This window comes from Martes martes, assembly GCF_963455335.1.
Source record: "Martes martes genome assembly, chromosome: 9".
Lineage (NCBI taxonomy): Eukaryota > Metazoa > Chordata > Mammalia > Carnivora > Mustelidae > Martes > Martes martes.
This window is the reverse complement of record NC_137896.1, coordinates 86,246,828-86,272,408: the sequence shown is the minus strand read 5'-3', so window position 1 is coordinate 86,272,408 and position 25,581 is coordinate 86,246,828. Positions and strand designations below refer to the sequence as shown.

Below are 25,581 nucleotides of genomic sequence, written 5' to 3'. Positions count from 1 at the left end.
GAGATGAATATTGCTATTCTCTTTCTTTTTTATTCTTCCTCTCTCTGGGAACTTTGCAAATTTAAGCAGCATTATGTCGGGTTTGCCTGTTCTTTTAAAATTAAGACCTTTTAACATACTCAGGAGACCATGTGATAGAGCTAGGCAAGTAAACAGTATGAATCATCAGAAAGTGTTTATTAAAGTATAAAACACTTATCAACTTCTAAGAGATGCACCTAAAACAAATACATTACTATTTACACTGAAATACTAATCTGAAATGTTTATATGTAAGATTTCAAATGAACTAATTTTATTCAATATATGAAAAGAATGTCACTTTTTACCTAAACTTCTGAAACATATTCATCATGCAAGTATATTAAGTTAGTGAGTTAAGTCATAAAGATGATGCAGAAAATGGGTTTATGACAAAACCAAAAGGACTAAAGTTAGAAAATAAAGTGTACTTGTTGAAAATAAGTACTGAAAGGATGACAAATTTAAAAAATTAAATGATCCCAGCTAAGTATATTGAGCAAGCTATTTACTAATACTTCAAATAAATAAGTATACAAATGTCACAGAAGAGGAAACTTAATGAACTTTTTCTAAAGATCAAAATAAAATACTGACCTTCCTTTAGGATTTTAAACTTACCTGAAAGTTATTTGAGCTACCCCCCTCTTAACCCCTTCCGCTTTCCTCTTAACACCTTGTCAGCAAGTCCAGTGGATTATCCTTGATTAATCTTTCTGTGATCCTGTTTTTCCTCCCCATGCTTATTGCTACTGCCCTACTTTAGACACTCACTTGGACTACTGCATTAAGATTTTGTCTCTAATGTACTCATCTTTTCTTCAATACATCCTTCGCATTATTTCTGAAGCATTCTTTCTAAAACTTCTGAAGTAAACTTTCTAAAACTTTTTGATTTGATCTAAAACTTTTGATTGTTCCCCTTTTCTGAAAGGGGAACATGGGTGGCTCAGTTGGTTGGGTGTCCAACTCTTGGGTTTCAGTTCAGGTCATGGTCTCATGGGTCATGGGATCAGGCCCCATGTGGGGTCCTGTGCTCAGAAGGGAGTCTGCTTGAGGATTCTCTCCCTCTGTCCCATCCCCCACTTGCATGCAAGCTCTCTCAAAAGAAAAAAAAAATCTTCCAAAAGTACCTACATATAAAGTCTAAAGTATAGAGGGATTTTCACAGTCTGGCCTCTGCCGCCCTCTCTGCAACCCTTTTTTTTTTTGTGTGCTGGAGCTTCTTATATGTGCTTCTTGTCTCTGTGCTAGAGCCATGTTCCACTCAGTTTCTCTGATCCTCCACTGTTTCACATCTCTGAGTATTAATTTACTCTGTAGAAAATGCTTCCTTCCCCTCTTTTTTGCAAGATAAATAAATTTTCAGTTTTCAAGACTCAACCTCCTTCTTTGCACCACCAAGCTAAACTAACTACTCCCTCTGTTCACCTGCTAAATCCTACAGGATGTTTATTATCATATCTATAATACTGGGCAGTTCTCACTTTATCTCTGGGTCTATTTATCAACTCTCCCTCCCCCATTCCACACACACATTATATTGTGAGTTTCCTGAAGGTGGGGACTATGTCTTAATTTACCTTTAAATTCCTATGCCTAGTTTGACACATTGCTCAATATACTTCTATTGAAAGAACAAATCTATCATTCTACCAATGGATTATATATATTTATGTGGTTTACCACAATTATTTCATAATTAAGAAAAAGTTGACAAAGTGGGCACTCAATCTTTTTCAAACCCATGCCCTAAAATGAATTTGTAATCATAAGTGATCTGCTTAATAACAGTCAAGATAAATCATTAATGAATAGAGATCTGTAAATGGACTTAGACAAGTAAACTCTTACATTATAGTAATTCTAAGGTATCTACACTGAAATAGCTTGCATTCATCTTACACAGACGGGATGACCCCCTCAGTTATAATAAATCGGTTTTCACTGAGCATTTTACTTTATTGTAGTATTTTTTTGGGTTAAGCATTTTAAGTGACTTATTACAAATGACATATTTACACATTTCATTTTTTAAAATTTTTTTTATAAAGATTTTATTTATTGATTTGACAGAGAGAGATCACAAGTAGGCAGAGAAGCAGGCAGAGAGAGAGGGGGAAGCAGGCTCCCCGCTTAGCAAAGAGCCCGATACGGGGCTTGATCCCAGGACCCTGAGATCATGACCTGAGCCAAAGGCAGAGGCTTAACCCACTGAGCCACCCAGGCGCCCCTTCATTTTTATTTTTAAAAATTATAAAAAGCTAAGCTTTTTGTTTTTAGAATAGATACTTTGAAACAAAGATCCAACTGTGATCCTTTCTTTGAAAAATGTGCATACTCACCAACTGCAACATACAAGCTGCTGCCAAAATGGCAATAACTCGACTGGGCTTTATTAAGACATCATCTCTATATAGTGACCCAAAGGCAACCTGCAGTGCTGAAAGCCAAAGTAGACCCAGGGAATGAAATAACAGTGACATCTATAAAAGTATTACAAAAATAACAATAATGACCATCTTTATATTCGAAGACATACATCAAAATGTAGGATGTACATAAAAGGTTAAGAGAAGTATCACTATTTAAAATGCTAGTAATGGTTACTGATTAATGGTGCTAATTTAAAAACAATGTTACAAACTGCCATTTATTCTACCTAGCAGAGCTGAATTCTTCTACATCTAATCTTGATATTAGTTGCTGGTCACAATTAAGATACCCTTGGAAAAAGTTTTATAGATACCCTGAGTAGACCAATCATTAAGCAACACAGACCCCATGATGATCTTAACCCTGATGCTTTCAGTGCTTCCTTCCTGGGGAGTGGGGAATAGCGCCTGGTCCACTCCATGCCACACTCTCCCTGAGCCACCACAGCTATATAGGCCTGTCCTTCCTTCTCTCCACTGCCACTCTTGCACGTGTTTTATAAATATCCTTAACTTTTCTCTTTGCCTATGTTGTGAGTACTGGGTACTTACACTTGGGCAATCAAAGAGGGGAGCAGAGAACGAGAAGTGGAACAGGAATTAGGAGAATGATAGGTCTACTGAGGCTCACTAAACTGCTGAGGCCTAAAATAAGTCCCTAAATCCTCTGGGCCTCTCAGCTTCCTCATCTAAGAACTCAGAGCTCTTAAACACCGATTACATGATTCATACCCTCTTGTTCCCAGAGAAAGTCTTCATACATGGGAAATAATCAATAAACACTATATATCAGCTTTTCTTTTCTTTCCTTTTTTTTTTAACCAGCTTTTCTATGTGATTTTCAAAAACAGTCATACTCTTCCTTCCTTCACCCTACATCCTCCATATCCCAGGCAGATATAATTATAAACAGTAAACAGTAAACAGTAAACAGACTGATAAAGCCTATAAGTAGATTAGGGACAGATAGAACAGAATTGGTGAAAACTATGGAGCTGAGCAAATCAATACAAAGCTGACACTCTTTGGTATTAAATGAAGCTTTCTTCTAGCCTATAAGGTTGAAAGAAAATATTTATTTTCTACCAAAAGCATAAAAAGGTTATGTTATAATTTTTAAAAAATAGTAATTATGGTGATGGTTACCTTCTATATCAATATTCTGGTCCGGAATCTCCAGTTCAATAATATTCATGCTGGATTCTTTCCAAGAACCACTGAACATACTAGAAAAGTAGCCAGACTTAAAAAACAAAACAAAACACCCAATTATCCAGTACTTTCTGCGTCTTCCAAATTATTTTCCCAATTCTAATTCCAAGCAATTCTTCTATCAAAATGAATCCATATTATTTTAGGAGAAAAAGAACAGCTAAATATGTCTATAGGATAATGAAATTAAGGACACTTTAGGTATGTCAAAATACTTTGTTTAGTATCAATTTAATGAAAATTAAACCAAATTCTCATATTACTATCTGAACTGAATTCCTATACTACTTTGAACCTTACATTAGTTTTTTACTTAGTTAAAACAATTTCTAAGTCTATTACAGGTACACGTTTTCCTTCTCAATGGCATTCTAAATTTAAGCCTAGGAAATATAGCATGTATTTAAGACCCTCATAAACCTATGACAACACACAAGGTAAATACATGATCATGCACTGAGAAGAAGTGAAGACTAAGAACCTTCCTACTGTTAAATCCTTACTGTTGGTGGCTATAAATGGGATGATCCCCAGAAATCAGGATAAATCTAAAGTTTAGTTTTATCTAATCAGAAAATTCCAGAATGGACCTAAATTCTTGGAAAGGTACCAGAATGGACGAAGCCTTTAGTTACCTTCTAGATAGCACCTCTCATAATTTGAATTACTTTGGAATACATCAAAGAGTAATTAATTTTACTGAATACTTAGTATGTATAAGGCACTGTGAATATAGCAGTAAACAAGACAGACATTGTTTCTGTCCTTAGGGGCTTACTATATTTTAGCATGTGGTTTATACTATAATCAATATAGTTGCTCTTGAGAGGGAAAGCCTTCACTGAGGCATTCTCATCCTTAAATCCACAAAACTGCTTTCAGTGATTAAAAAAAAGTTATGGACCCTATCCTCAAGTTGAGACCAATATTCTGATATATTCCCTGAGCTGTATATTTCAAGCCAAAGTAACCTTGTTCAAAAAAATTAAATAAAAACCACTATGATTAAAATGTTATAGAAAAAGTTCTTTTAAAATATTTCTACTGAAAATCTTATACTATACTGTCTTACCAGTAATTACTGTCAAACGGTGAAGAAGAGAGAAAATATAAACTCCAAAGGATAAAAACTGAATTGCTCACTGTTCTATTCCCAGTGCCTAGAACAATGATTTGAAGAAAGAATAGATAGATTTGATGAAAGAATAAATGAGTAAAATATGTGAGCCATTAGAGCAACATTTTCTTTCATTCTCAGAGTTCTGAATCTTTAAATTGGGGTGACAGATGGTAATATTTTTAGCACACAAACCAAATAGATATATCAGCTAAATGAATTACTCTGTATTTGCTAGGTCTTTAATTTAACTGCATTTTCCAGAAGGAAAGAAGAGTAAGTGTCAAGAACTTTCTATTCATTTTCAATCATATCTACAAAATAACATTTTGGCTAAGGTCATCTAGTTTAAATAATTATATTTTAAAAAATTCAGCAATCTTAACTTTAGACGTTTTTCCCTAACTTTTTTCCCTTTTGTCAACAAAAGGCACCAAAATAAGAACCTTACTGTAATAATGACCAAAAGATATTTGCTGGCCTGGTATGACAAGGAAAATTCAAAATCTGTTTTCTAGACTACACTAACTGTGTGCTGTATTTCCTATAAAACAAGACTTTGGAATCAAATGATAGGACTTAAACAACTACTGTCCGTACAAAGAGACTGCTATGAAATGCAATTAGAAAGAACATGACTTGAAAGAGTTTGAGCTATTTTTAAGTAACTACCTTGTTCACTCTAACGGAAAAATAAAATACTTACTTGACATAGATATATTTTGTGTAAGCTCCACTCTTCTCCTAGAGCACAAATCTTAATGTCACTATTTTCACCATTCAAAAATAATGTTTGATAAATGTATTTGGATGTACTCTTTAATTTTTTCCTGTTAAAAGAAAAGCAAATTTTATATATGTGTAAAACTGAATGTTTTACTGATTTTGCATAAAACTCCAAATATTCCTTTTGTTCAATTTCTATGAAATAGAGCCAACTTAACCACTGTGTAAAAGGATAGAAACATGTAATATTCAAATTTGCATTAGTACCTAAGAAACTAATAACAGTAGTTATCTAATAGGGTACTCTATTTCTAAGAGGGTTAATAGTGGCTAGATGGGACAACATGTACATGTGACCTTTCACTGTGCACCATTTTTGCAATTCGTGATTGTTGAACTAAGTGAATTACCTGTAGATCAGCACAGTGATTTTTGCTTACTTGCTCGTTTAGAGAACAGTACTAGGGAGGATCTCAATACAACTGCAATGATACTTCTATGCAACTACAAAGTGGAGAACAAGAGTAAAAATTTTACCTACCCAAGTAATTTTTTAGAATAATTTAGATTTAATCTTATTTTGGTACCAAACCATTTTAACTAGTTAAACATTTTTTCCCCATTAGACCAATGATTTGCAGCCTTACATCAAAGGTTTTCAAAACTATGCTCAATGGAGAAGTGTCTTTGGGGCCACCAGAGAGAGCTGGGGAACAAACCCTGGGCATCCTCACCTCACTTCATCTAGAACAGCATCACAACTTAGGGATTTCTGCATTAAGATTTCATTTAAAAGATGAATTATATATATTTTTTAAGTCTGATAATCATTGTTCAAAATGGTCCAATGAATAAGAAAAGCCCTAGGCAGAGACCGATATATACCTTTTTATATTCCTGGCCAATCCTGACAAGTTTTCTTGGTAGTTAAAAAATTTTAATCTTTAAGAAAATGAAGTATTTCAGATGATGTTTTGAACCAATGTGTTTGACAAGTCTTCCCAACAGACAGTAAAAGGAGCACATGCTTTGGTGGTGGAGAGACTTGGGTTTGAATCCCAGCTCCACCATAGCTCAGTTACCCCGGATATAAAGAGGATATTAGTAGTAATCACCTTACTGGGTTACTGTGAGAAATAAATGGGGCAATATAGTTTCCAGTTCCCGATGGCACCATCCCCAAATTACATAAAAGATTAAAAGTACAGAAAGGATTAAGCCCACAACAACAGAAAGTAAGGGTGGGCTTATAACCTGATGAGAGAATTTGATGGATCTGGAGGTTAGAAAATAAAATGGAATAGAAAAGAGCAGCAGAAGCCACAGCCCGGAATGCATCATGAAGGTCTAGAATGGAGGCTGAAGCCCATCTGCCCTTCAGAAGCCTGTGTGGGTTGAGGGCAGGGGTCTCAGGAGAAGCAAAAGGCTAAAAGTGAGGCTGAAAATGGGGAAACATGTTCCTTTAATGGCCTCTTCCACAGTGTATGAACAAAGAATACAGACAACCAGAGTACAGATAACTCAGGCATAAAGATTCCAAGGCTATTCTAAGAAGGAGAGGACAAATCTCTCAGGAAAAGCCAAGATTTTAGTGTAGTTGTTGGTACCCGACAAAGCAATCCTCATTGTGGTGTTTGAGAAATCTGTAGCCTGTGAGCTCTTAACACATTCACCCTGAATCATGGTCCCCAAACTATGTGTCGAAGCACCTGGAGCACCACACCAAACTCAGGGACGCGTGTAGAATACTTTATATTCGAGGGCAACAACTCATCTTTCAGATACCATGCTATCTACTACTATTAAGCAATAGTTTGAACCTAACTATGAGATACTTCTTTAGGACCAGAGGAACCATGGAAAAAATTGCTGAGCCACTAAGGGTGCTGTGACCAAAAAAAGTTTGGGAATCTCTGCTCTAAACAAACTCACTCACCCCATCACCCAATTTAGTAGTCAGTCTTCCTATGTAAAGGGAAGGCTTAGTAGAAATAGGTTTAGTCAATTAAAACACACACACACACACACGTTTTTCATTCTTAAATATAAAAAGACAAGCAAGGATGACAAAACATGAAGAGAATTAGGAGCACTAAGGACTATTAAAAAGAGAGAAACTGGCCCCAGAGGAAATATATTAATTCAGGGAAGAGAGAACTTAAAACACTCTAAAATTAGTATAGCTAAATATCTGAGATTACTACATTTATAAAACAACAGGACACTATGATAAAGGAAACAAGGGAAAAAAGAGCTCTTGGAGACTAAAAACATGGTTACTGAAATTACAAAGCCAAAACAGAGGCTGACTGAGAAAGTTAAGGAAATTTCCCAGAATATAAAACAAAAAAAACTAAAAAGGAAAAAAAAAAGAAAAGAGAAAGAGGTAGAATCCAAAAAACCCAGAATCTGGTTAAGAGGAGTCCAAGAAAGAGAAAACAAAGATAACAGGAAAAAGGAAATCATGGAAGAAATTAATGGAAGAAAATTTCTCCAAACTAGTCTCCAGATTGTAAGGATCAATCAAGTACTGAGGCATTAAAAAACCCACACTTAAGCACATTCTAGTTAAATTCCAAAATACCACAGGAAAAAATTCCAAAATTTCCAGAGGAAAAAACGGTCACCTACAAAGAAAAAAGAATTAGACCAGAATCCAATTTCTCATCCACACTGTAGGCTAGAAGACAATGAAGTAACGTCATCAACGGTATGAAGTTATACATGAAGTTATTTTAGATATCTATACTCAAAGGATGAATAAGGTGAAAGACTAAATTTACATTTAGATAAGCCCGAATTACCTCCTTTTGCATCTTTCTGAGGAAGATACATGAGGATGCAGTTCTCTAAAATGGCTGAGAAAGAAAAAGACGCAGGCTACAGAAAACAGTAGATCCAATCCTAGAGATCTGGTAAAATTAAGTCCCAGGATAAGCTCAGACCTGGAGAGCAATGGATCCAGAATGGAACAGGAAGATGAAGGGACCCAAGAGCAGGGGTCTTGGGTTTGGAGGAGAACACCATGAAACTATGTTTGGAAAGATAGGAAAACCTGAATATAGAATGAAGGAATATTACTCTTTTGTCAATGGCGAGAAGGGGGGAGGCAGCTAGAAACTAGGAAAATGAAAAAGCAAAACAAAAAAGGGAACTATTGCAATAAGATACAAATGAAAACAGGGTGTGAATTTGAGCACTTGATGGAATGGAGAAAAAAGATGGCACTTAAATGTGAGGTTAGAAAATGTCTCCAATAGAAAAACAAGGAGTTGTGACACTGCACCCAGGAAGTATCATTTATAATCCTATCACACTATTTGACTTTAAGGTGAACAGTATTTACATAATTCTAACAACAAATACTGTTTACTGGTTTCAAAATTTAAAGACAGTCTAGGCACAGCAAACACACAAGATCTGGTTACAGAACAGCTGAGTTTTAATAGTTACCTAACGTAAAAGTAAAAAATACAATTGTCAAAAGGTGTGAATGAAGTGGAAGGCTGGCTTGGAAGCCACAGTTTTTCATGGTGTAGTTGATTGAGATGGCAGAGTGCATCAGACAACCTCAGGGAGCATAACTGGTGCCAACACACATATTTCTAGGTCTTAATATTTTCTTACACTCCTCATCCATGCCAGGCTGAATAGCCAGGCCTCTTCCACTGATAACAAAAGATACTAAATTCTCCATGTATTTTCTAATAAGCGTTTGCTCTAAAGACTTTCCATTCTAGCCCACTCATGTAGTTCAGGGGTTGGCAAAGCTTTTCTATAAAGGTCTGGACAGTAAATATTTTTGGCTCTGTGGGCCAGACAGGCTCCAGGCAAGTTTGTTGGCATCCCAACAGGCAGCTGCCTGCTTGCCCGCCTTGGCCTACCACATCTCAGCAAACTTCTCTACCGTCTAGTGTGGGCTATAGCCACACCATCTCCAATATCTGAATCTCAGCTGGGGAAAGATGGCTATATTCCAAATTTGTTTCTTTCTTGGGTATTCTGTTTCAGTCTGAGAAGTTGTGATTGCACCTTTAAATCCTTTATTCCTGTATATTTTTAGAGATCTCTTTACCTCAGTAGTTTACCTTCAGTAGTTAATTCCCCATTACTTGCAAATAATGGTTATATTAAAATTTCCCTGTTCAAATTACAGCATAATTTCTCTTTTGAATGGACCCTGACAAAGATTTCAATAATGACATTAAATATAAATGATCTAAAAAATAATTAAATGGCAAAGATTATCCTAATGGATTAAAAAAAAAAAAAAGACCCAATTACATGCTCTCTCCAAAATATCTATTATAAAGATACAGGTAAAAAACGAAAATGGAAAAGATGTACCTTTTAAACACTTATCAAAAGAAAGTAATAATGGAAATTTACTAGGGCCAAAGAGAGATATTTTGTAATGATAAAGGGTGCCAAATTATCAAGGAGACATAGTATTTACTGAGTGCTTCAACACCAGGCACCACGCATTATACACAATCTAGTATTCATCAAACCCTAAAAGCCAAGTATTATCAACTCCATTTTACTTATGAGGAATTAAAGCTATTAAGCACAGAATCCAGACTAGAACTCAGAATCTGAGCTCCTTATATTAGACTGACTCTCCAAAAAGGTGGTAGGGGCGAAGGGGGAGGGGGAGGTGAAGGTGGTGTCCATTTTTGTGAATAAATACAAGCATTCATATATAAAACTTAGGAAAGATTGTTTAGATATCAAACTATTAACAGACATAATCCATAATACTTTTATTTTACAATAGATAAGTTACACTTGTGTAGCAAAGTTTTAAAAATCTTTTTCTAAAATTTCATCTAATAAATTACATTTATGTGGCCCCACTGATTATCTTAAAAAAAAAAAAAGGCAACCAGATTGCTTTATGTGAAAACATTCTACGCATAAGCTACATTCTGATTTTCTAATTCACAAGTAAACATCCTGTTTTTCCAACTCTTTGAAAAAAGGTTAAGCAAACTGCAGCACTGACTGACACACATCCACGGTCAACGTTCAAGTACTAGAGACTCTGAAAGACTTTGTTCCTGGTAAGGAACACATGTACGGTATTGATAAACTTCGCCTTTACAGTTAGAGAGAACTCCTCGTGTATGTGATCACTTCCCTTTACACTGGTGGACGACAGCGGGGGGGGGGGGGGGGGGGCTTAAGGTAACCGGATGCGAAACAACTCGTTCTCCTGCCACCCACTCAGAGGACAATGGCCAGCCAGCCGTTCCAGTCTAAGGTTTAATGAGGCTTGGCGTTTACCAGTCTCATCCTGGGGCTGTAATGCCACTCGGGCAGCGTCTGTGGTTTATAATCCAGATCGCCAGGCGTCTCCCAAGGCGCTCCCATCCGCCGCGCATCAGGCAGGCTCCCACGCTTCCCGGTCAAGGGCGCATCGGGTCCTCACCCGCTGGGCAGCACCGCACTCCGAAGTGCAGCCGGCACCGGGCTTGTCCGCAGGCGCGGCCCTGGAACCGCCCAACAGGTGCGGACGCGTCCCTCCACGTACCTGCGCGGGGTGTTGAGGAGCCGCTGCTGCTCGTCCCCTTCCTCCTCATCCTCGTCTGTCTCAGAGTCGGGGTGACAGTAGCAGAAGGCCCCGCTGCTCCGCTTGCGCTTGCGGCTGCCCGGGCAGTAACAGAAGCCGTGGCCGGCCGCATCGCCGCCAGTCTCCGGCCTGCGAGTCGAGCCCCCCGCCCCAGAACCCGGCTCCTGCTGGGCTCGGGCTCGCCCCGGGTGGCGCAGCACTCGGCTGCTCAGCGAGCCCATGGACCACGGCTCCCCGGGACTTCAGGGAGCGCACCTCAGGAAGCCCAACGGAGACCGTCTCCCGCCATGCCCCGGCCGTCGCCGGCCTCCACCCAGCCCGGGTGCCTATACCGCCACCTTCTCACGCGCAGCCCCAACCGTTGCAGCGGACGCTACCGCCTCCATCCTCCGCCCCGCCCGCCGCGCCTATGCGCGCGGCGCGCCGGGACCGCAGGACCTCGCCCCCTCGCTTTCGCAACAAAGCGCGGACGGGAGGGCGCGTGCGCGCGGCGAGCCTCCGGAAGGGGCGGGGAAAGGCGAGCGTGCGTGGTGGGTGGGGCTGCGCCGAAAAGTATCCGGTGCGCTGGAACTGGGAATCGCGTAGGCCCTTGCTGTTGTGCTGTCAGCTTGGGTCTCACACTACCGGGAACTTTGGAGCCAACCTAGATGTTAGCATTATTCCACACACCCCATTGTATTGGCCCGACCGGGAGACCCCCCCCTCATTGATTCACTCTGCAAAGGTTCCTTGAGTTCCGGATACCTAACCCAGTAGGCTCTGTGCTAGGCAAGGGACAAAAGGGACAGCTGTTTGGACTCTTCCTTGGAAGAGCTGACCACTCGCTGGGATCACGCCTTGCGGAGATTTGGCACGGCTTCCTCGGGGAGGAGGCCCTGCAATGTGGAGTTTGCTAGGCTGTTGTGTTTCTTAAACATCAGCCTTCTGCTGCCCTAGACGGGTTATGGCAAGTGTTCCCTGCACTCCTTACCTTCTCTCCTAGCGGCAGTGGAACGTCTGGATAGGGTCTGGTACCGGGACCCGCAGGGCTTACAGTGCCTTTGGGAGGCCCGAGGAAAATTTACAGCTGTCTGCCTGGAGTGTATAGCAGTTGCTGTGGACTCTGGACAGCCAGCTTTTACTCCCTGACTCCCTTCTGCTACTTTTTAAATAAAGTATTTGCAATGAATTACTCAGAGTAACACGATAAACACCTATGGACCCACAAGTATGATGGAATTTAAAATTAAAATTGCTTTCATTCTTTTAAATAGAACAATAGACAACGAGATCCTCCTCCATCTCAGTCTGTCTCTCCTCCGCTGTAACCACCCTAAGAATAGTGTGTATAATTTTTCCCATGCAATGTTCTTACACCGGTAAGTAAATACGTTCCTTAGAACATTTAGGCATGTAATTAAATGGAATCATACTGTACCTATCATTCTGCACCTTTCTCCTTTCTCAAAATTATACTTTCAAGACTTATCCAGTTGACAAATATCCAGTTAACCTTCACTGTTCGTTGTGTCACTAACCCATAATTTGTTTACCGTGAGGGAGTTAGATTGCTTCTACTTTAATGTTCTTATAGAGTAGCAATTAACACCATGTGCAAAGATTCACCAAATAAATTCATAGAAGTGGATTCCCTGGGAACTTTACAACTTTATTAGCTATTGCCAAATCGTTCTCTGAAATGATTCTGCCAATTTATACTCCCATCAGCAGTATGTGTAGTTGGGGCCCCAGCGGACGGGTGTTTGACTCATTCCTGAGAAAATTTGAAAGGTAGAGGCTGGCTGAGGCAAGTTGGTGGGGGGTGGGGAGGAGAGGGACAGAGAATGTCCGCAGCAAGGGGATCAGTGTTCGTGCCCAGAATTTGTCAGCATAAAGGATGTGCAAGTGTTTCCCATGGAAGAAGTGTGGGCCACCAGAAGATAGCCAGCATGGGATCATCTTAGATTCCGTCCTAGGGAACTGGGTGGAAGGACACGCTGACTTCAGCAAAGAACACACGTGGGTGTTGCGTTCTTAGGGGCTGGAAAAGGAAAATACATTTGCCTTGCTAAAGGAACAGAAGAGGAATAGTTCCCTGGTGACGAGGTTGATAAAGGAACCCAGAAGAATGCCCCAAAGAATCGTTAAGCGTTAAATACCTGCCTTTGTTAAACAGTGTTGATCCTCTACAACAGTCAGGTAAGACCTTCCCTGCTCCCGTTTACAACACTGCTCCCTCCTGCTACAACACTGGCTAAGTTTGGGCTGGGTGTGGAAGGAAACTAAGGTAGAGAAAGAAGAGAAGTCCACTTTATTCGTTATTCCTGCTGGCAATAGGCCAGAGCTAAACAAGGGAAGAAGCCTCAACTGTAAATCAAGTTTGAAATTTTGACTAGACATATTAATTACTAAAATGACCTTAAGGGACTGCACAGTAGGACTTTTTAAAACCTAAGAGTGACCAGAAAAGTCCCAGCTCTATCCTCTGACTCAATTTCCATCTAAAGCCATGAGATAGGCCCATGAATAAATGAACAGTGGGAGAGAAAAAGTTGCCTCATAATTATATTCCAGACTCATGCTTGTTTCTCACAATAAACAAACATTTCTCCAAGGTGGCCTTATCCTGCTTCCAGTCAACAAATGCAATTTGTATAAAAATTTTGGTGAAGTTATATATATAATTTAAAGATAAAACTACAAAAAATTTGTAATGCTTCCAAAGAAAATAAAGTTGGAGATTCCATACTTTTCTAGGTAGATTTCAAAGTAGAAGTACTGTTTCCTATAATTAATCGGAATGACTAAGCAGTCATACAAGTAGCCTTCTCCAGTAACTCAAGCATTTATAATGGGCAGTATAAACAAATTGAAAAATATCTTTATATTTCATCCATCAAAATACAATAGATACTATAGAATGAACAAAGAAGGCAATTATTCTTACTAAATACAAATGTTCTATTTAGTAGAACAGAGAGCATCACTCATATTCTGGAGAATAAATTAATACATTATTTTATACCATTAAGTAGTGTTTGGTATATGTGAACATTAGTTTTATAGCAATAAGTGTACATAAAACTAAATATATTGTTTTTTCTTAATGTTGTAGTTTCTAGTGCTCGCTTCGGCAGCACATATATTAATGTTGTAGTTTCTAATAGAAACTAAACGACACAAGTTTTTTAAAGATAGTGGAAAAGTCAGTTAGAGAAAGAATATACCTCATTTTAAAGATAACATGTTTTATTAAAATTATTTTTCCATGTTGTATACAAACTGAACTTTGGAATAAAATCAAGTACACCTTCAGAATAATTCTAGAGTTGAAAGACACAATGCAAATGTAAATTAGTACAAATCAACAAAATTGACAAGTACTTTAAAAATTATTTTTAGCACAAAAAAATTCCTTTAAGTGAAAGTAAATTCAGAACATTATACCCATCACCAAAATAATACCTAGTTGGACACTTAATTTTTTTTCCATTCATCTTCCAGCTTGATTAAGATATTAACCATAATATTGTGGAATGTTCAGCATTTATGTTTGTTAACCGCACATATATGATCTGTATAACCACACTAAGAATTTAATTTGTTCAGACAAGTGGCTGATTTTGGTATACTTCAACCTGGAGAGAGTAAATAATCTTAATATAAGATGTGAGGAAGGAAGTCTCCCATCCAAACTTTTGTAGAGATCAACTAACAGTGCAGACAAAATCTAAACAAAGGAGAGTAATGGATGTCTTCAAAGTATGACCATGTAAAACAGCAAATTGGATGGATATTCTTATGAACTAGATGCTCACAATTTCAAATCAAGAAATTACTAGTAGAAATTACTAGCCTTAGTAATTAAAGGCTAAATTTAGCCAATTAAAGGCCAAAACTAGTCAAGAAATTACTGCCCTTTCAAATACAAAGTATTTGAAAATACTTTGATTTTAAGACAATCATTCAGTCTTTCACTTTAACAGTTTTTCACCAAAATCATGAAATAAATTTAATACATTCCAATTTCTGTGAAATACAGATGAGGAAGATACCTGTTAAAAAACCATGGAATACATTTTTATTTTTAATTTTAAATCTCCTTTTAGGTTTTATAAGCTTTGAAATACAAGTACAGCTTTAAAGCATCATAATGAGTAATTATAGATGAATAGTAATATAGTCAGTCTATATCCTAGGAAGCATCTGTAGGCGTTTTAATTGGAAATAAGCATTCTGAGATAATGCTAATAGCAGTGTAGAAAAATGAACTTAAAAGAAGAAATCCAAAGTGTTGGGAATCCTCCTATCCTTGGATTTTATTTTAATCATCTCCTCCACAGAGAATGAGCAGTACCTTCCTGTAGTCTCCAGATGTGTCTCCCTGGGGACAAGCGAAGCAAAGGTATAGTCAGATAAATGGGTTTCAACAGGGAATACACAGCTCAGAGTCATCTGTGTTAACTTTTTCAATCTTGTCTGGCTTTTTCTCAGAAAGGTGTTTTTTTAAAAACAACATTTGTGGGGCACCTGGGTGGCTCAGTGGGTTAAGCCTCTGCCTTCGGCTCAGGTCATGATCTCAGGGTCCTGGGATCCAGCCCCGCATGGGGCTCTCTGCTCAGCAGGGAGCCTGCCTCCCCCTCTCTCTCTGCCTACTTGTGACCTCTGTCAAATAAATAAATAAAATCTTCAAAAAAAGTTTTTAAAAAAATTCTTTCATTGCAAAAATAATATATGTTCAATGTAAAGAATAAAGACCTAAAAGAAGGGGCGCCCGGGTGGCTCAGCTGGTTAAGCATCTGTCTTCAGCTCAGGTCATGATCCAGGGTCCTGGGATTGAGCCCTGTACTGGGCTCCCTGCTCAGTGAGGAACCTGCTTCTCCCTCTCCCTCTGCCTGTTGCTCTCCCTACTTGTGCTTGCTCTCTGTCAAATAAATAAATAAATAAATAAATAAATAAAGTATTTTTTAAAAATCTAAAAAAGACCTAAAAAAAGAACATAAAAATCTGAATTCTACCATCCAGAGATTACTATTCTTAACAATTTGGTGTGTGCATATCCTTCGGGACTTTTTCCATGTGTATAGGTTCCTATGTGACGGGCCTATAGTGTTCTGTATTCTGCTTTTTTTTTTACACAATGCAGACTATTTAATTTATTAAATATTTTTAAATTTAATTTTAATTTTTAATTTATTAAATATTTTAATTTATTAAATATTCTACAACATCATTCTTTAATGATTAAAAGGAATTCCATCATATACAGATAAAATAATTTACTTGGTCACCCTTCCCCATTGTTAGATATTTGTTGTTTCCAGTTTTTCACTATTATAAATACTGCGGCAATGAGCAATTATAGTTAAATTTTGTGCATTTCTTGATGATCTAGTCAAGATAAATTTTCATAAAATGGATATTACCACATTAATGGTCATGTATTCTCTTAAGCCTTTCAATATGCGCTGGAAAATAGCCTTCCAGAAAGACGTTATAATTTGTACATATAATTTTTTATGCTCTAATTAATAGATCAATTTTTGTTTGTGCTTCATGGGCACTAGAAAAGGGGGAATCTCGAGGCGGCTGGTTGGCTGGGATAGTTAAGGGTCTGACTCTCAGTTTCCGCTCATCTCATGATCTCACAGTTGTGAGACTGAGCCCAGCCCTGGACTCCGTGCGCAGCGGGAGTCAGCTTCAGATTCTTTCTCCCTCTCCCTCTTGCTCTCTCTGTCTAAAATAAATAAATATATCTTAAAAAGAAGAAGGAGGAGGAGGAGGAGGAGGCGGGGGGAGGGGGAGGGGTGAGGGAGAGGGGAAGAAGAAGAAGGGGGGGAGAAGAAGGGGAAGAAGAAGAAGAAGAAAGAAAGAAGGAGGAGGAGGAGGAGGAGTGGAGGGGGGAGGGGGAGAAGAAGAAGAGGAAGAAGAAGAAGAAGAAAGAAGAAGAAGGAGGAGGAGGAGGAGGAGAAGAAGAAGAAGAAGAAGAAGAAGAAAGGAAGATGGGGTGTCTGGGTGGCTCAGTCAGTTAAGCATCTGCCTTCAGCTCAGGTCATGATCCCAGGGTCCTGGGATCGAGTCCCACGTCAGTCTCCTTGCTCAGCAGGGAGCCTGCTTCTCCTCCTCTCTCTGCCACTCCCCCTTCTTGTGTTCTCTCTCACTCCCTCTCAAATAAATAAAATCTTAAAAAAAAATAAGAGGGAATCTCTGTCTATAGGATTCAAAGTTTGATATATAAACCTATTGAAATAAATCTTAACATACCCTTCTTTATGCTTTGCCTCATCAATCTGCCAAAGAATAAGGATGTGTTAAACACTATCTGGCATCCTATTGCCATCAATGTCTTCTTTTGGAGCTTCAAATTTCTTATTTATAGATTTGAATGCAATACTTGTTTGACATCTAAAGTTTCATGACAGTTAAATTGTTGTTGTGAACAGCCGCCTATCTTAATATAAAGTGATCCATTTTTTCCTATTTAATGCTTTTTCTCCTTAAATTCTTTTTTTTCCTAATAGTGTTATCCCTGCTTTCTTTTCTACATTGTCAAATATCAGCTGCCTTTATTTTAAGCCGCTTACTTGTCACTGTGGTTTAGTTGTTCCTTATAAACAGCACAGACTAGGATTTTACATTTTTATGTAATCTGAGGGCTTATTTATAACTCATATTTTTGTCTTACTTCTGTCATTTTCTCTTTTTTAAAGATTTTATTTATTTATTTGTTGGAGAGAGAGAGGAAGCACAAGCAGGGCGAATGGCAGGCAGAGAGAGAGGGAGAGCAGGCTCCCTGTTGAGCAAAGAGCCCAACTTGGGGATGGGATCCCAGGACCCTGCGATCATGATTTGAGCCCAAGGCAGATGTTTAACCCACTGAACCACCCAGGCATCCCTGTCATTTTTTCTATTACTGATGTATTTTATGTATCTGTTCTGGTCCTTCTGACAACTGTTATTAAATGGGCAGTGTATCCTTTTTTTTTTTTTAAGATTTTATTTACTTACCTGACAGAGTCACAGCAAGAGAGAGAACACAAGTGGGGGGAGTGGGGGAGGGAGAGCGGGTTTCTTGCTGAGCAGGGAGCCTGACCCAGGACCATGACCTGAGCTGAAGGCAAATGCCCAACGACTGAGCCCCCCAGGCACTCCCAATGTATTCTTTATTCTTAATTTTTTCCAGTGTTGTGTGAGTACACATATATATACATATAATGTAAATATATTCATAGGGATGTTGTCCGAGCCAGTCAATTTTTGTACCCCATCAATTTTAGTGCCTGTATAGATTTACCTTGTATAAATTTTCAATAATTGAGTCATCCCCTATTAGTTAACAAAAATAATAATACATAATAAATTATGCACCATAAGTATATGCCATATAATTTATACAAATATAAACAACAGGGGCATCTGGGTGGCTCAGTGGATTGAGCCTCTGCCTTCAGCTCAGGTCATGATCTCAGGGTCCTGGGATCGAGCCCTACATCGGGCTCTCTGCACAATGGGGAGCCTGCTTCCCCCCCTCTCTCTGCCTGCCTCTCTGCCTACTTGTGATCTCTCTCTGTCAAATAAATAAATAAAATATTAAAAAAACAAAAAAACCCATAAAGTAATATAAATATAAATAATACTATGATAAAATATAATATTTATTGAAATTTTTTACATTTTGTGAAATGATTTTATTCAAATTTGTTCATGTCTTTTTTATTATGGTAAAAAATATATATCACAAATTTTGCCATTTTAACCATTTAAAGTGTGTAATTCAGTAGCACTAATTACATCACATTGTTGTATAACCATCATCACTGTCTATTTATAAAATCTTTTCATTTCCCCAACTCTGTAACCACTAACCAATAACCCTCCATTTCCTATCTCCCCCACCCCTGGTAATCTCTAATCTACTTTCTGTCTCTGTGAATTTACCTATTCTAAATATTTCATGTAAGTACACAGAATCATACAGTATTTGTCCTCTTCTGTCTGGTTTATTCCACTTAGCATGTTCTGAAGGTACATTCATGTATCAGAAACTTCATTCCTTTTTATGAATGTATATGCCTCATTTTGTTTATCCATTCATCTGCTGCTGGATACTTAGGTTGTTGCCGCCTTTTGCGATTATGAATAATGTTTACATTGGTGTATAAGTATCTGTTAGAGTCCCTGTTTTCATTTCTTTTGAGTATATAGCAGGGAGCAGAATTGCTGGGTCATTTGGTAATTCTATGTTTAACTGTATTTTTTATGTTTAACTCTTTGAGGAAGTGCCAGACTATTTTTCACAGTGTCTGCACCATTTTACATCCACACCAGCAATGCACAAAGGTTATAGTTTCTCCATATCCTCTCCAACATTTGTTATTTTCTGTTGTTTTTTAAAATTAATAGTCATCCTAGTAGGTATGAAGTGGTATTTCATTGTGGTTTTGATTTGCATTTCCCTAATGATTAATGATGTCGGGCATCTTTTCATGTGCTTATTGGCCATTTGTTTATCTTCCTTGGAGAAATGTCTATTCAATTCCTTTGTCATTTTTAAAAAAGATTTTATTTATTTATTTGACAGACAGAGATTACAAGTAGGCAGAGAGGCAGGCAGAGAGAGAGAAGGAAGCAGGCTCCCCACTGAGCAGAGAGCCCCATGTGGGGCTCGATATGGGGCTCGATGTGGGGCTCCATCCCAGGACCCTGAGATCATGACCTGAGCCAAAGGCAGAGGCTTTAACCCACTGAGCCACCCAGGTGCCCTCCTTTGTCATTTTTAAATTGGGCTGTTTGTTTTTTCATTGAGTAGTAGGAACACTTTATATATTCTGGATAGTAAATCCAGATTTACTAAATATTGCAAATATTTATTGCAAATATTTTCTCCTGGCCTCTGGATTCGTGTACTTTTATTCTGTTATTCTGTTTATTCTATTTTTATTGTTATTTTCTCTAAAGAAATTCCTAAACATGTAATAGCTAAGTAAGAGGTCTAGTTTTTTGTTTTTGTTTTTGTTTTTGTTTTTTTAACATTTACTGCCAGGGCACCTTGGAGGCTCCGTCATTTAAGGGTCTGACTCTTGATTTTGGTTCAGGTCATGATCTTGGGGTCCTGAGATTAAACACTGCATCAGGATCTGAGCTCAGCACGGAGTCTGCTTCTCTCTCTCTCCTTTTACCACCACCCCCCACCGACTCATGCACCCATGCTTTCTCTCTCAAATAAGTAAATAAATCTTTAAAACAACAACAACAAAAACAACAAACATTTATTGCCAACTTGCTTCCCAGAAAGTTTAGACCACCTTATAGTCCCTCCATAAGACATGGTGAATTTTCCTCAAGCCCTTCTCAATGCTGGCTATGATCTCTTTAGACTTTGTTAAGGTATGAAGTGAAAGATGGTGACTTGTTTTTACTTGAAATTCATTGTACATTATTGGTATTAAACATTCTATACGTTTATTGTCCATTAGTGTTTCATCTTTCGTGAAGTAAGTGCCTGTTTTCTTTTCGGATTTTTCTCCTATTTCTTTGTGATTTGCAGCAGCTCTTCATAAAGGGATATTAATTCTATATTATATAGTATAAATATTATTTTCCCTTAACTTCCCTTATGGTCATCCTTAAATCTTAAAAGTATTTTACCTATAGCTAGCTATATTTCAGCTCTGCAAGCTGAAGTTACCTCATAGTCGGTCCAGAAATAGAAACAAGTTCCTAAATGCCTGTATACATAGTAACAAACTCAGCAGCTCAGACCACCTCATAATTATACTCTGCAGGCTATGTGTGGGATTCAGAATATTTAATTCACGGATCAAATCCTGATTTGAAGTTTACTGTGGAGGCAATACCAGCTTCTAGGGAAGTGCATCTTGGTTTCATATTCCTGAGGCTTCTGGCTTCCTCAGGAAGCAAAATCCCAGTAATGAGGGGTTTTGAGGGATGTGAGTCATTTCTCATCACCCCTGGGCCAGGTCCTGACTCCTGGAAGTCTGCTGCCATTAGGTAAAGAAAGGCAGCTATCCAGGGCAACATGCTTTCCCATATTTTCCGCAGACCTCAGCTGGCCCGGGAGAGGGTTCTGGATGACCGATTTCGTTGTGTCCCTTTCACCGTAAGCAGGTAGACAGGGAAAATGCGTTGTTGAAAGTATTCATTAAAATATACTCTTTCTCTGTCTGGGGTCAACATGAAATAATTACTATATTTAGAAAGCAAACATTTCCAGCTTTTAGCCTGGCCGGGATTTAAACATCCGTGTGAAAGGGGAGAAACTGGAAATACCTGAATCGCAGTGCCATCTTTAAAGGGGAGGCTATCTGCCAGGGAGCAGCTAAGAAGTGTCTGAATACCTGGGTTGGAACCCCATTCTTTCCTCAGAGCCTTCCCCTGGGCCAAGGCCAGGCTCCCGTGACCCACCTTGATGAAGGAGTACAGAGACTTTCCATAGAGCCTCTTGAAGTTTTCCCGGATGTCCATCATATCAATCTCCGCTCGGGAAACCATAACTCTGATCAGGGTGTCGTCATCGGTGCCCAAGCCCTAAGGAAGAAAACAAGATCCATGCTGGTTTCCAGACAGTGTTCTTCTTTAGCTTATCAAGGCAAATCTTTGCGTGGCTCTCCTGGTGATGTCCTACCACAACCTTAGAAAGCATGTGGAACGCTGCTCCTCACCAGTGTTCAAGGCTTTCCAGCGTTCTGCGTTCTGACCAGAGAAGACCCCTCCCTGCCACTAGAGACATAGTCTGCATTCCCAGCCAGCTGCCTCGCCTGCCGCGATCCCTCCCCCTGAATGTCCTCCTTCCCTCCCCAGCCTCACCACCCTTCCTCCCGTATGGAAGCCCCTCATGTAAAACTTCCTTGAAGGTCCTGCTCACAGATACCAACTTCTTTATGTAGTCTTTTCTGATCCTCACCCCCTCAACAAATATGGGAAAAAAATACTCTTCTTTCTGTGTTCCTATATATTTGGGTCCTCAACTACCGTCTTACCTTCTATTTTGTTCTTATTGGTGTTCTGCCCATACCTGCCTTTCCCTTCCTACCTTTTGATCTCTCCCGCACCTCCCATGGTTCCCAGCAAGGGTGTCTGCACAGAGGATAAGGCACGGTTAGGAGCCTGGGCTCTGAAGCCAGACTGCCAGTGTGTGTATCCCTGCTCTGTTGCATCCTCACTGAGGACCCTGGGCAAGCTGCGTACCTCCCTATGTCTCAGTTTTCTCATCTGTAAAATGGGGGTTAATAATAGTACCTGCCCCACACAGCTGTGATAGGGATAAAATTAATCCATGTGTATACAGCACTAGGAATAGTGATCACGTTATAAGCGCTCAATAAATATTACCTAGTATTTTTATTAACAGGCACTCAGTGAAGTATTTGATGAACTGAATATCTCAGGCTGATTTTGGTTAATTTGTGTAGGAAACATAAGTAAACATGAAAGTAGACAAAAACATGTTGAAGTCATTCAGATGCTAAAAATGAAGCCATTTACCTTCATAGATTTATAAAGCCTTTCAGCAAAATATGCAGATTTGTTCCTCATGCACTTTACTGTTAAGAGATTAAAAAAGGAAATAACAAAATTACAGATAAAATCTATGAGAAAAAAATGACAGTTGTTCCTTCTGTTTCTACAAGGTATGAAATAATATCTCTCAATTGCTTTGTCGGAAAAATTTTAGCCAAACAATGTCTTATGAACACAGGCCATGGAGAAGTAATTAATAAAGCAATTAATCGGAGAAATAATAAAGGCAATTAAAGTAAAAGGCAGCATACAGTTTGAAAATGATTACTATTTTGAAACTCTTATTAGTTCTAACCATTCATAGACTTGCAAGATGCAGCTACTATAGGGTTATCTTTCCAGTATACTGAGATATAAAGGCACGGAGGATATAAAATATAGAAAACTATATAACAGAGTAACAATCAGATCATATGTAATACTTCTTGTTTAAAATTCTGGATCTTATTATTATGAGTGATTTAAACTTTTTTTTTAATCCCTGAAACCAAAAAACTGTATCTCTATGACAACAAACTGGTAAGAAGGTAAGTCTATAAACGTTTGTTTCTTTGCTCCCCACCCCATGACCAGCTTACCTATGGCCAGAAGAGCATCTTCAAAACTACCAGATGTTTCAGACTTAATACTCTGCTCAATATCCTTCTGCGATATCCTTTTGTATTCATCAAACACTACAAACAGTAATAGAGTGGAATTATAAATAATAAAAAAAAATACAGGGAACTAAAATTTATGGAGAGAATAAGCATCTTTCTAGAGCTCGCTCTTTATGCTTTGGCATACATCAGGAGGAAATTAATTATCAATGTCAGTGAGAACCAGGAGGCATATGGCAAGTGGAATGGGTGCCCTAGCAGGACGAAGGAATATTGTGCCTCTTGGAGGGTTTCAGGCAAGCCCTTTCCCTTATTTGGGACCTCGCTTTCTCACACATAAAATGGTGATAATGTCTAGAGAGATTTGCTTTCTTTTCTCATTGTTCCCTTTAATAGGCAGAACATGACTTTCTGTAATTTTGGCCTTGGCAATCACCTGTATGTTCATCTTCCTTTTGGCTCATCAAAACTAGAGCAATTCAACCCTTTCAATTGTGAGTCACATTTGGTAACAAACGGTTGCATCTTTTAATAGACTGTAATGTAATTATTTTTTTTTACTTTTTGCCAAGTATTTTTGAATGTGATAAATCTATTTTCCTCTCACTGCCTCCTTCTGGAGCCTTCTTAGAGTGGATTATTTGTTTTATCTTCTTAACATTAATTCTTTGGGGTGCTGTCCCAGGCCCCATCAGGGTGATTCTCACAGGGCTGTCAATCCAGGGACACCCCGCCTCTCAACATAGATCTCTCAACATAGACATAAGCTCTACCGGACCAGAACCAGTCTTACCCTCCTGGGGATTTTTAAACTGAGCAGATCCTGGGGGTGGTCAAAAGGAGTGAGTCATCTTTAACCCTAGACAACGTAAGAATCACCTGGGAAACCTGGGAAACTTCCTGGATGTCACTTTCAGGGAATCAGAGTCAGCCAGTCTGAAGCAGGGGTTCAAGAATCAGCATTTTCAATGAAGACCAGACTTTGGAAACTCTGCCTTACAAATAAAATATGTGACTCCCTTCCACTGAGATCCCCAGATCTGCCTTGATTTCTGTACTTCCTGGAAATGTTCGGGTCTCCCTTCAATTCAATGAGCCACCAGTATTTTCCATTTTCCCTCTTGTCCCATTCTGTATTATTTCTTCTTCCTACTTAAGTTGGAGTCTGCGTCTACTGCTTAGAATCAAAAGATCTAATTGATACATTTTCTAAGCCTCAGTTTTCTTCTCTGTGAAATGGTGTAGATACTGGCTGCTCCAATGGGATGCTGTGACAAACAACGCTTATAATATGCTTAGCACTGGGGATGCCTGGGTGTCTCAGTTCATTAAGTGTCTGCCTTTGGCTCAGGTCACGATCCCAGGGTCTTGGGATTGAGCCCCACATTCAGGCTCCCTGCTCAGTGGGGAGCCTGCTTCTCCCTCTGCCTGCTGCTCCCCCTTGCTTGTGCTTGTTCTCTCTCTCTGTCAAATAAAAAAGAAAAATCTTTAATATGCTTAGCACTGTACCTAGAAGATAACCAATAAAACCCTACTAGTTATTTGAATCCTCACTATTATTGTTGGTTGCTAAGAAAATTATGAAGTTTTCTTTATCCAAAAAGTACTTAGATTTTCTTCCAGAGGCTTACAAGCAGATATTTTACAACGTCCCGACAACTGACTTGTGCCTCGACGTGAAAATGGTTAGGTATTTGCATTTTTTGAGGACCTGCAGTTCTTGGAAAATACCACAAGGGGGAGATTTATGTAATTAGTCATCTGGCAAGGAAGGGAAGGCGAAGAAATAGGGAGCTGAGTCAGAAGTTGGTGCATTTGACGGTAGCCCATGACATTTATTAACAGGTGTAATCACCTATTTTTAGTCACTGTGGAATATCTGAAGTAGATGCAACTTCCAAATGCGCTGTAATTTTCAATTACTTTATGTTTTCAATTTACCAAACTCATTCTTCTCAAATTTCCCATGGGTTTTGTAAATTGTGTGTGATTATAAGGCATGGTGGGTTTATAAAATTATGATGCAGCACAAAGACCTAAAGAGCTTACATACAAGATGAAATATCTTATTAAACCCTTATTGCTGTTTACAAGAAGAAAATAAACCTGACGACAAATGTGCTACAATTTTATCCCCCACAGAAGTTAAAAGCACATTATAAAGACTAAGCATTATCAGAAGCAAATTAGGAACATTACACATAGGAAATAAAATTTGAAATTATCCACTATTTATTTTATGCAACATACTCCCTAAAGAAATCACTTCTATTAGCTTTCAACTTGGATATGAACTAGGAATAAATGTCAACCAACAATTTTATTTTATTGCTCACTGATGTACTGAAGATTTTTTTGTATGTAATTAAAATTAAATGC

The 25,581-nt window shown here is 38.6% G+C and overlaps 2 protein-coding genes across 3 annotated transcripts in view; both read right to left on the bottom strand.

Annotated features, from left to right (window-relative positions):
- The window catches only part of GMCL1 (germ cell-less 1, spermatogenesis associated), a 36,766-nt gene extending 25,223 nt beyond the window's left edge, over positions 1-11,543 (bottom strand). For both annotated transcript variants that reach the window (XM_080814089.1, XM_080814090.1), the window contains exons 1-4: positions 11,045-11,543; positions 5,492-5,615; positions 3,603-3,699; positions 2,367-2,464 (exon numbers count right to left, since the gene is read on the bottom strand). In XM_080814089.1, coding sequence (XP_080670215.1) covers positions 2,367-2,464; positions 3,603-3,699; positions 5,492-5,615; positions 11,045-11,304 — 579 coding nt within the window. In that variant the 5' untranslated portion in view covers positions 11,305-11,543. The remainder of the gene's footprint in view (positions 1-2,366; positions 2,465-3,602; positions 3,700-5,491; positions 5,616-11,044) is intronic.
- Positions 11,544-14,297: 2,754 nt separating this feature from the next.
- The window catches only part of ANXA4 (annexin A4), a 75,011-nt gene continuing 63,727 nt past the window's right edge, over positions 14,298-25,581 (bottom strand). Inside the window, exons 10-13 of the mRNA XM_080814841.1 lie at positions 23,182-23,277; positions 22,568-22,626; positions 21,488-21,610; positions 14,298-15,446 (exon numbers count right to left, since the gene is read on the bottom strand). Of these exons, the coding sequence (XP_080670967.1) occupies positions 15,387-15,446; positions 21,488-21,610; positions 22,568-22,626; positions 23,182-23,277 (338 nt within the window). The 3' untranslated portion in view covers positions 14,298-15,386. The remainder of the gene's footprint in view (positions 15,447-21,487; positions 21,611-22,567; positions 22,627-23,181; positions 23,278-25,581) is intronic.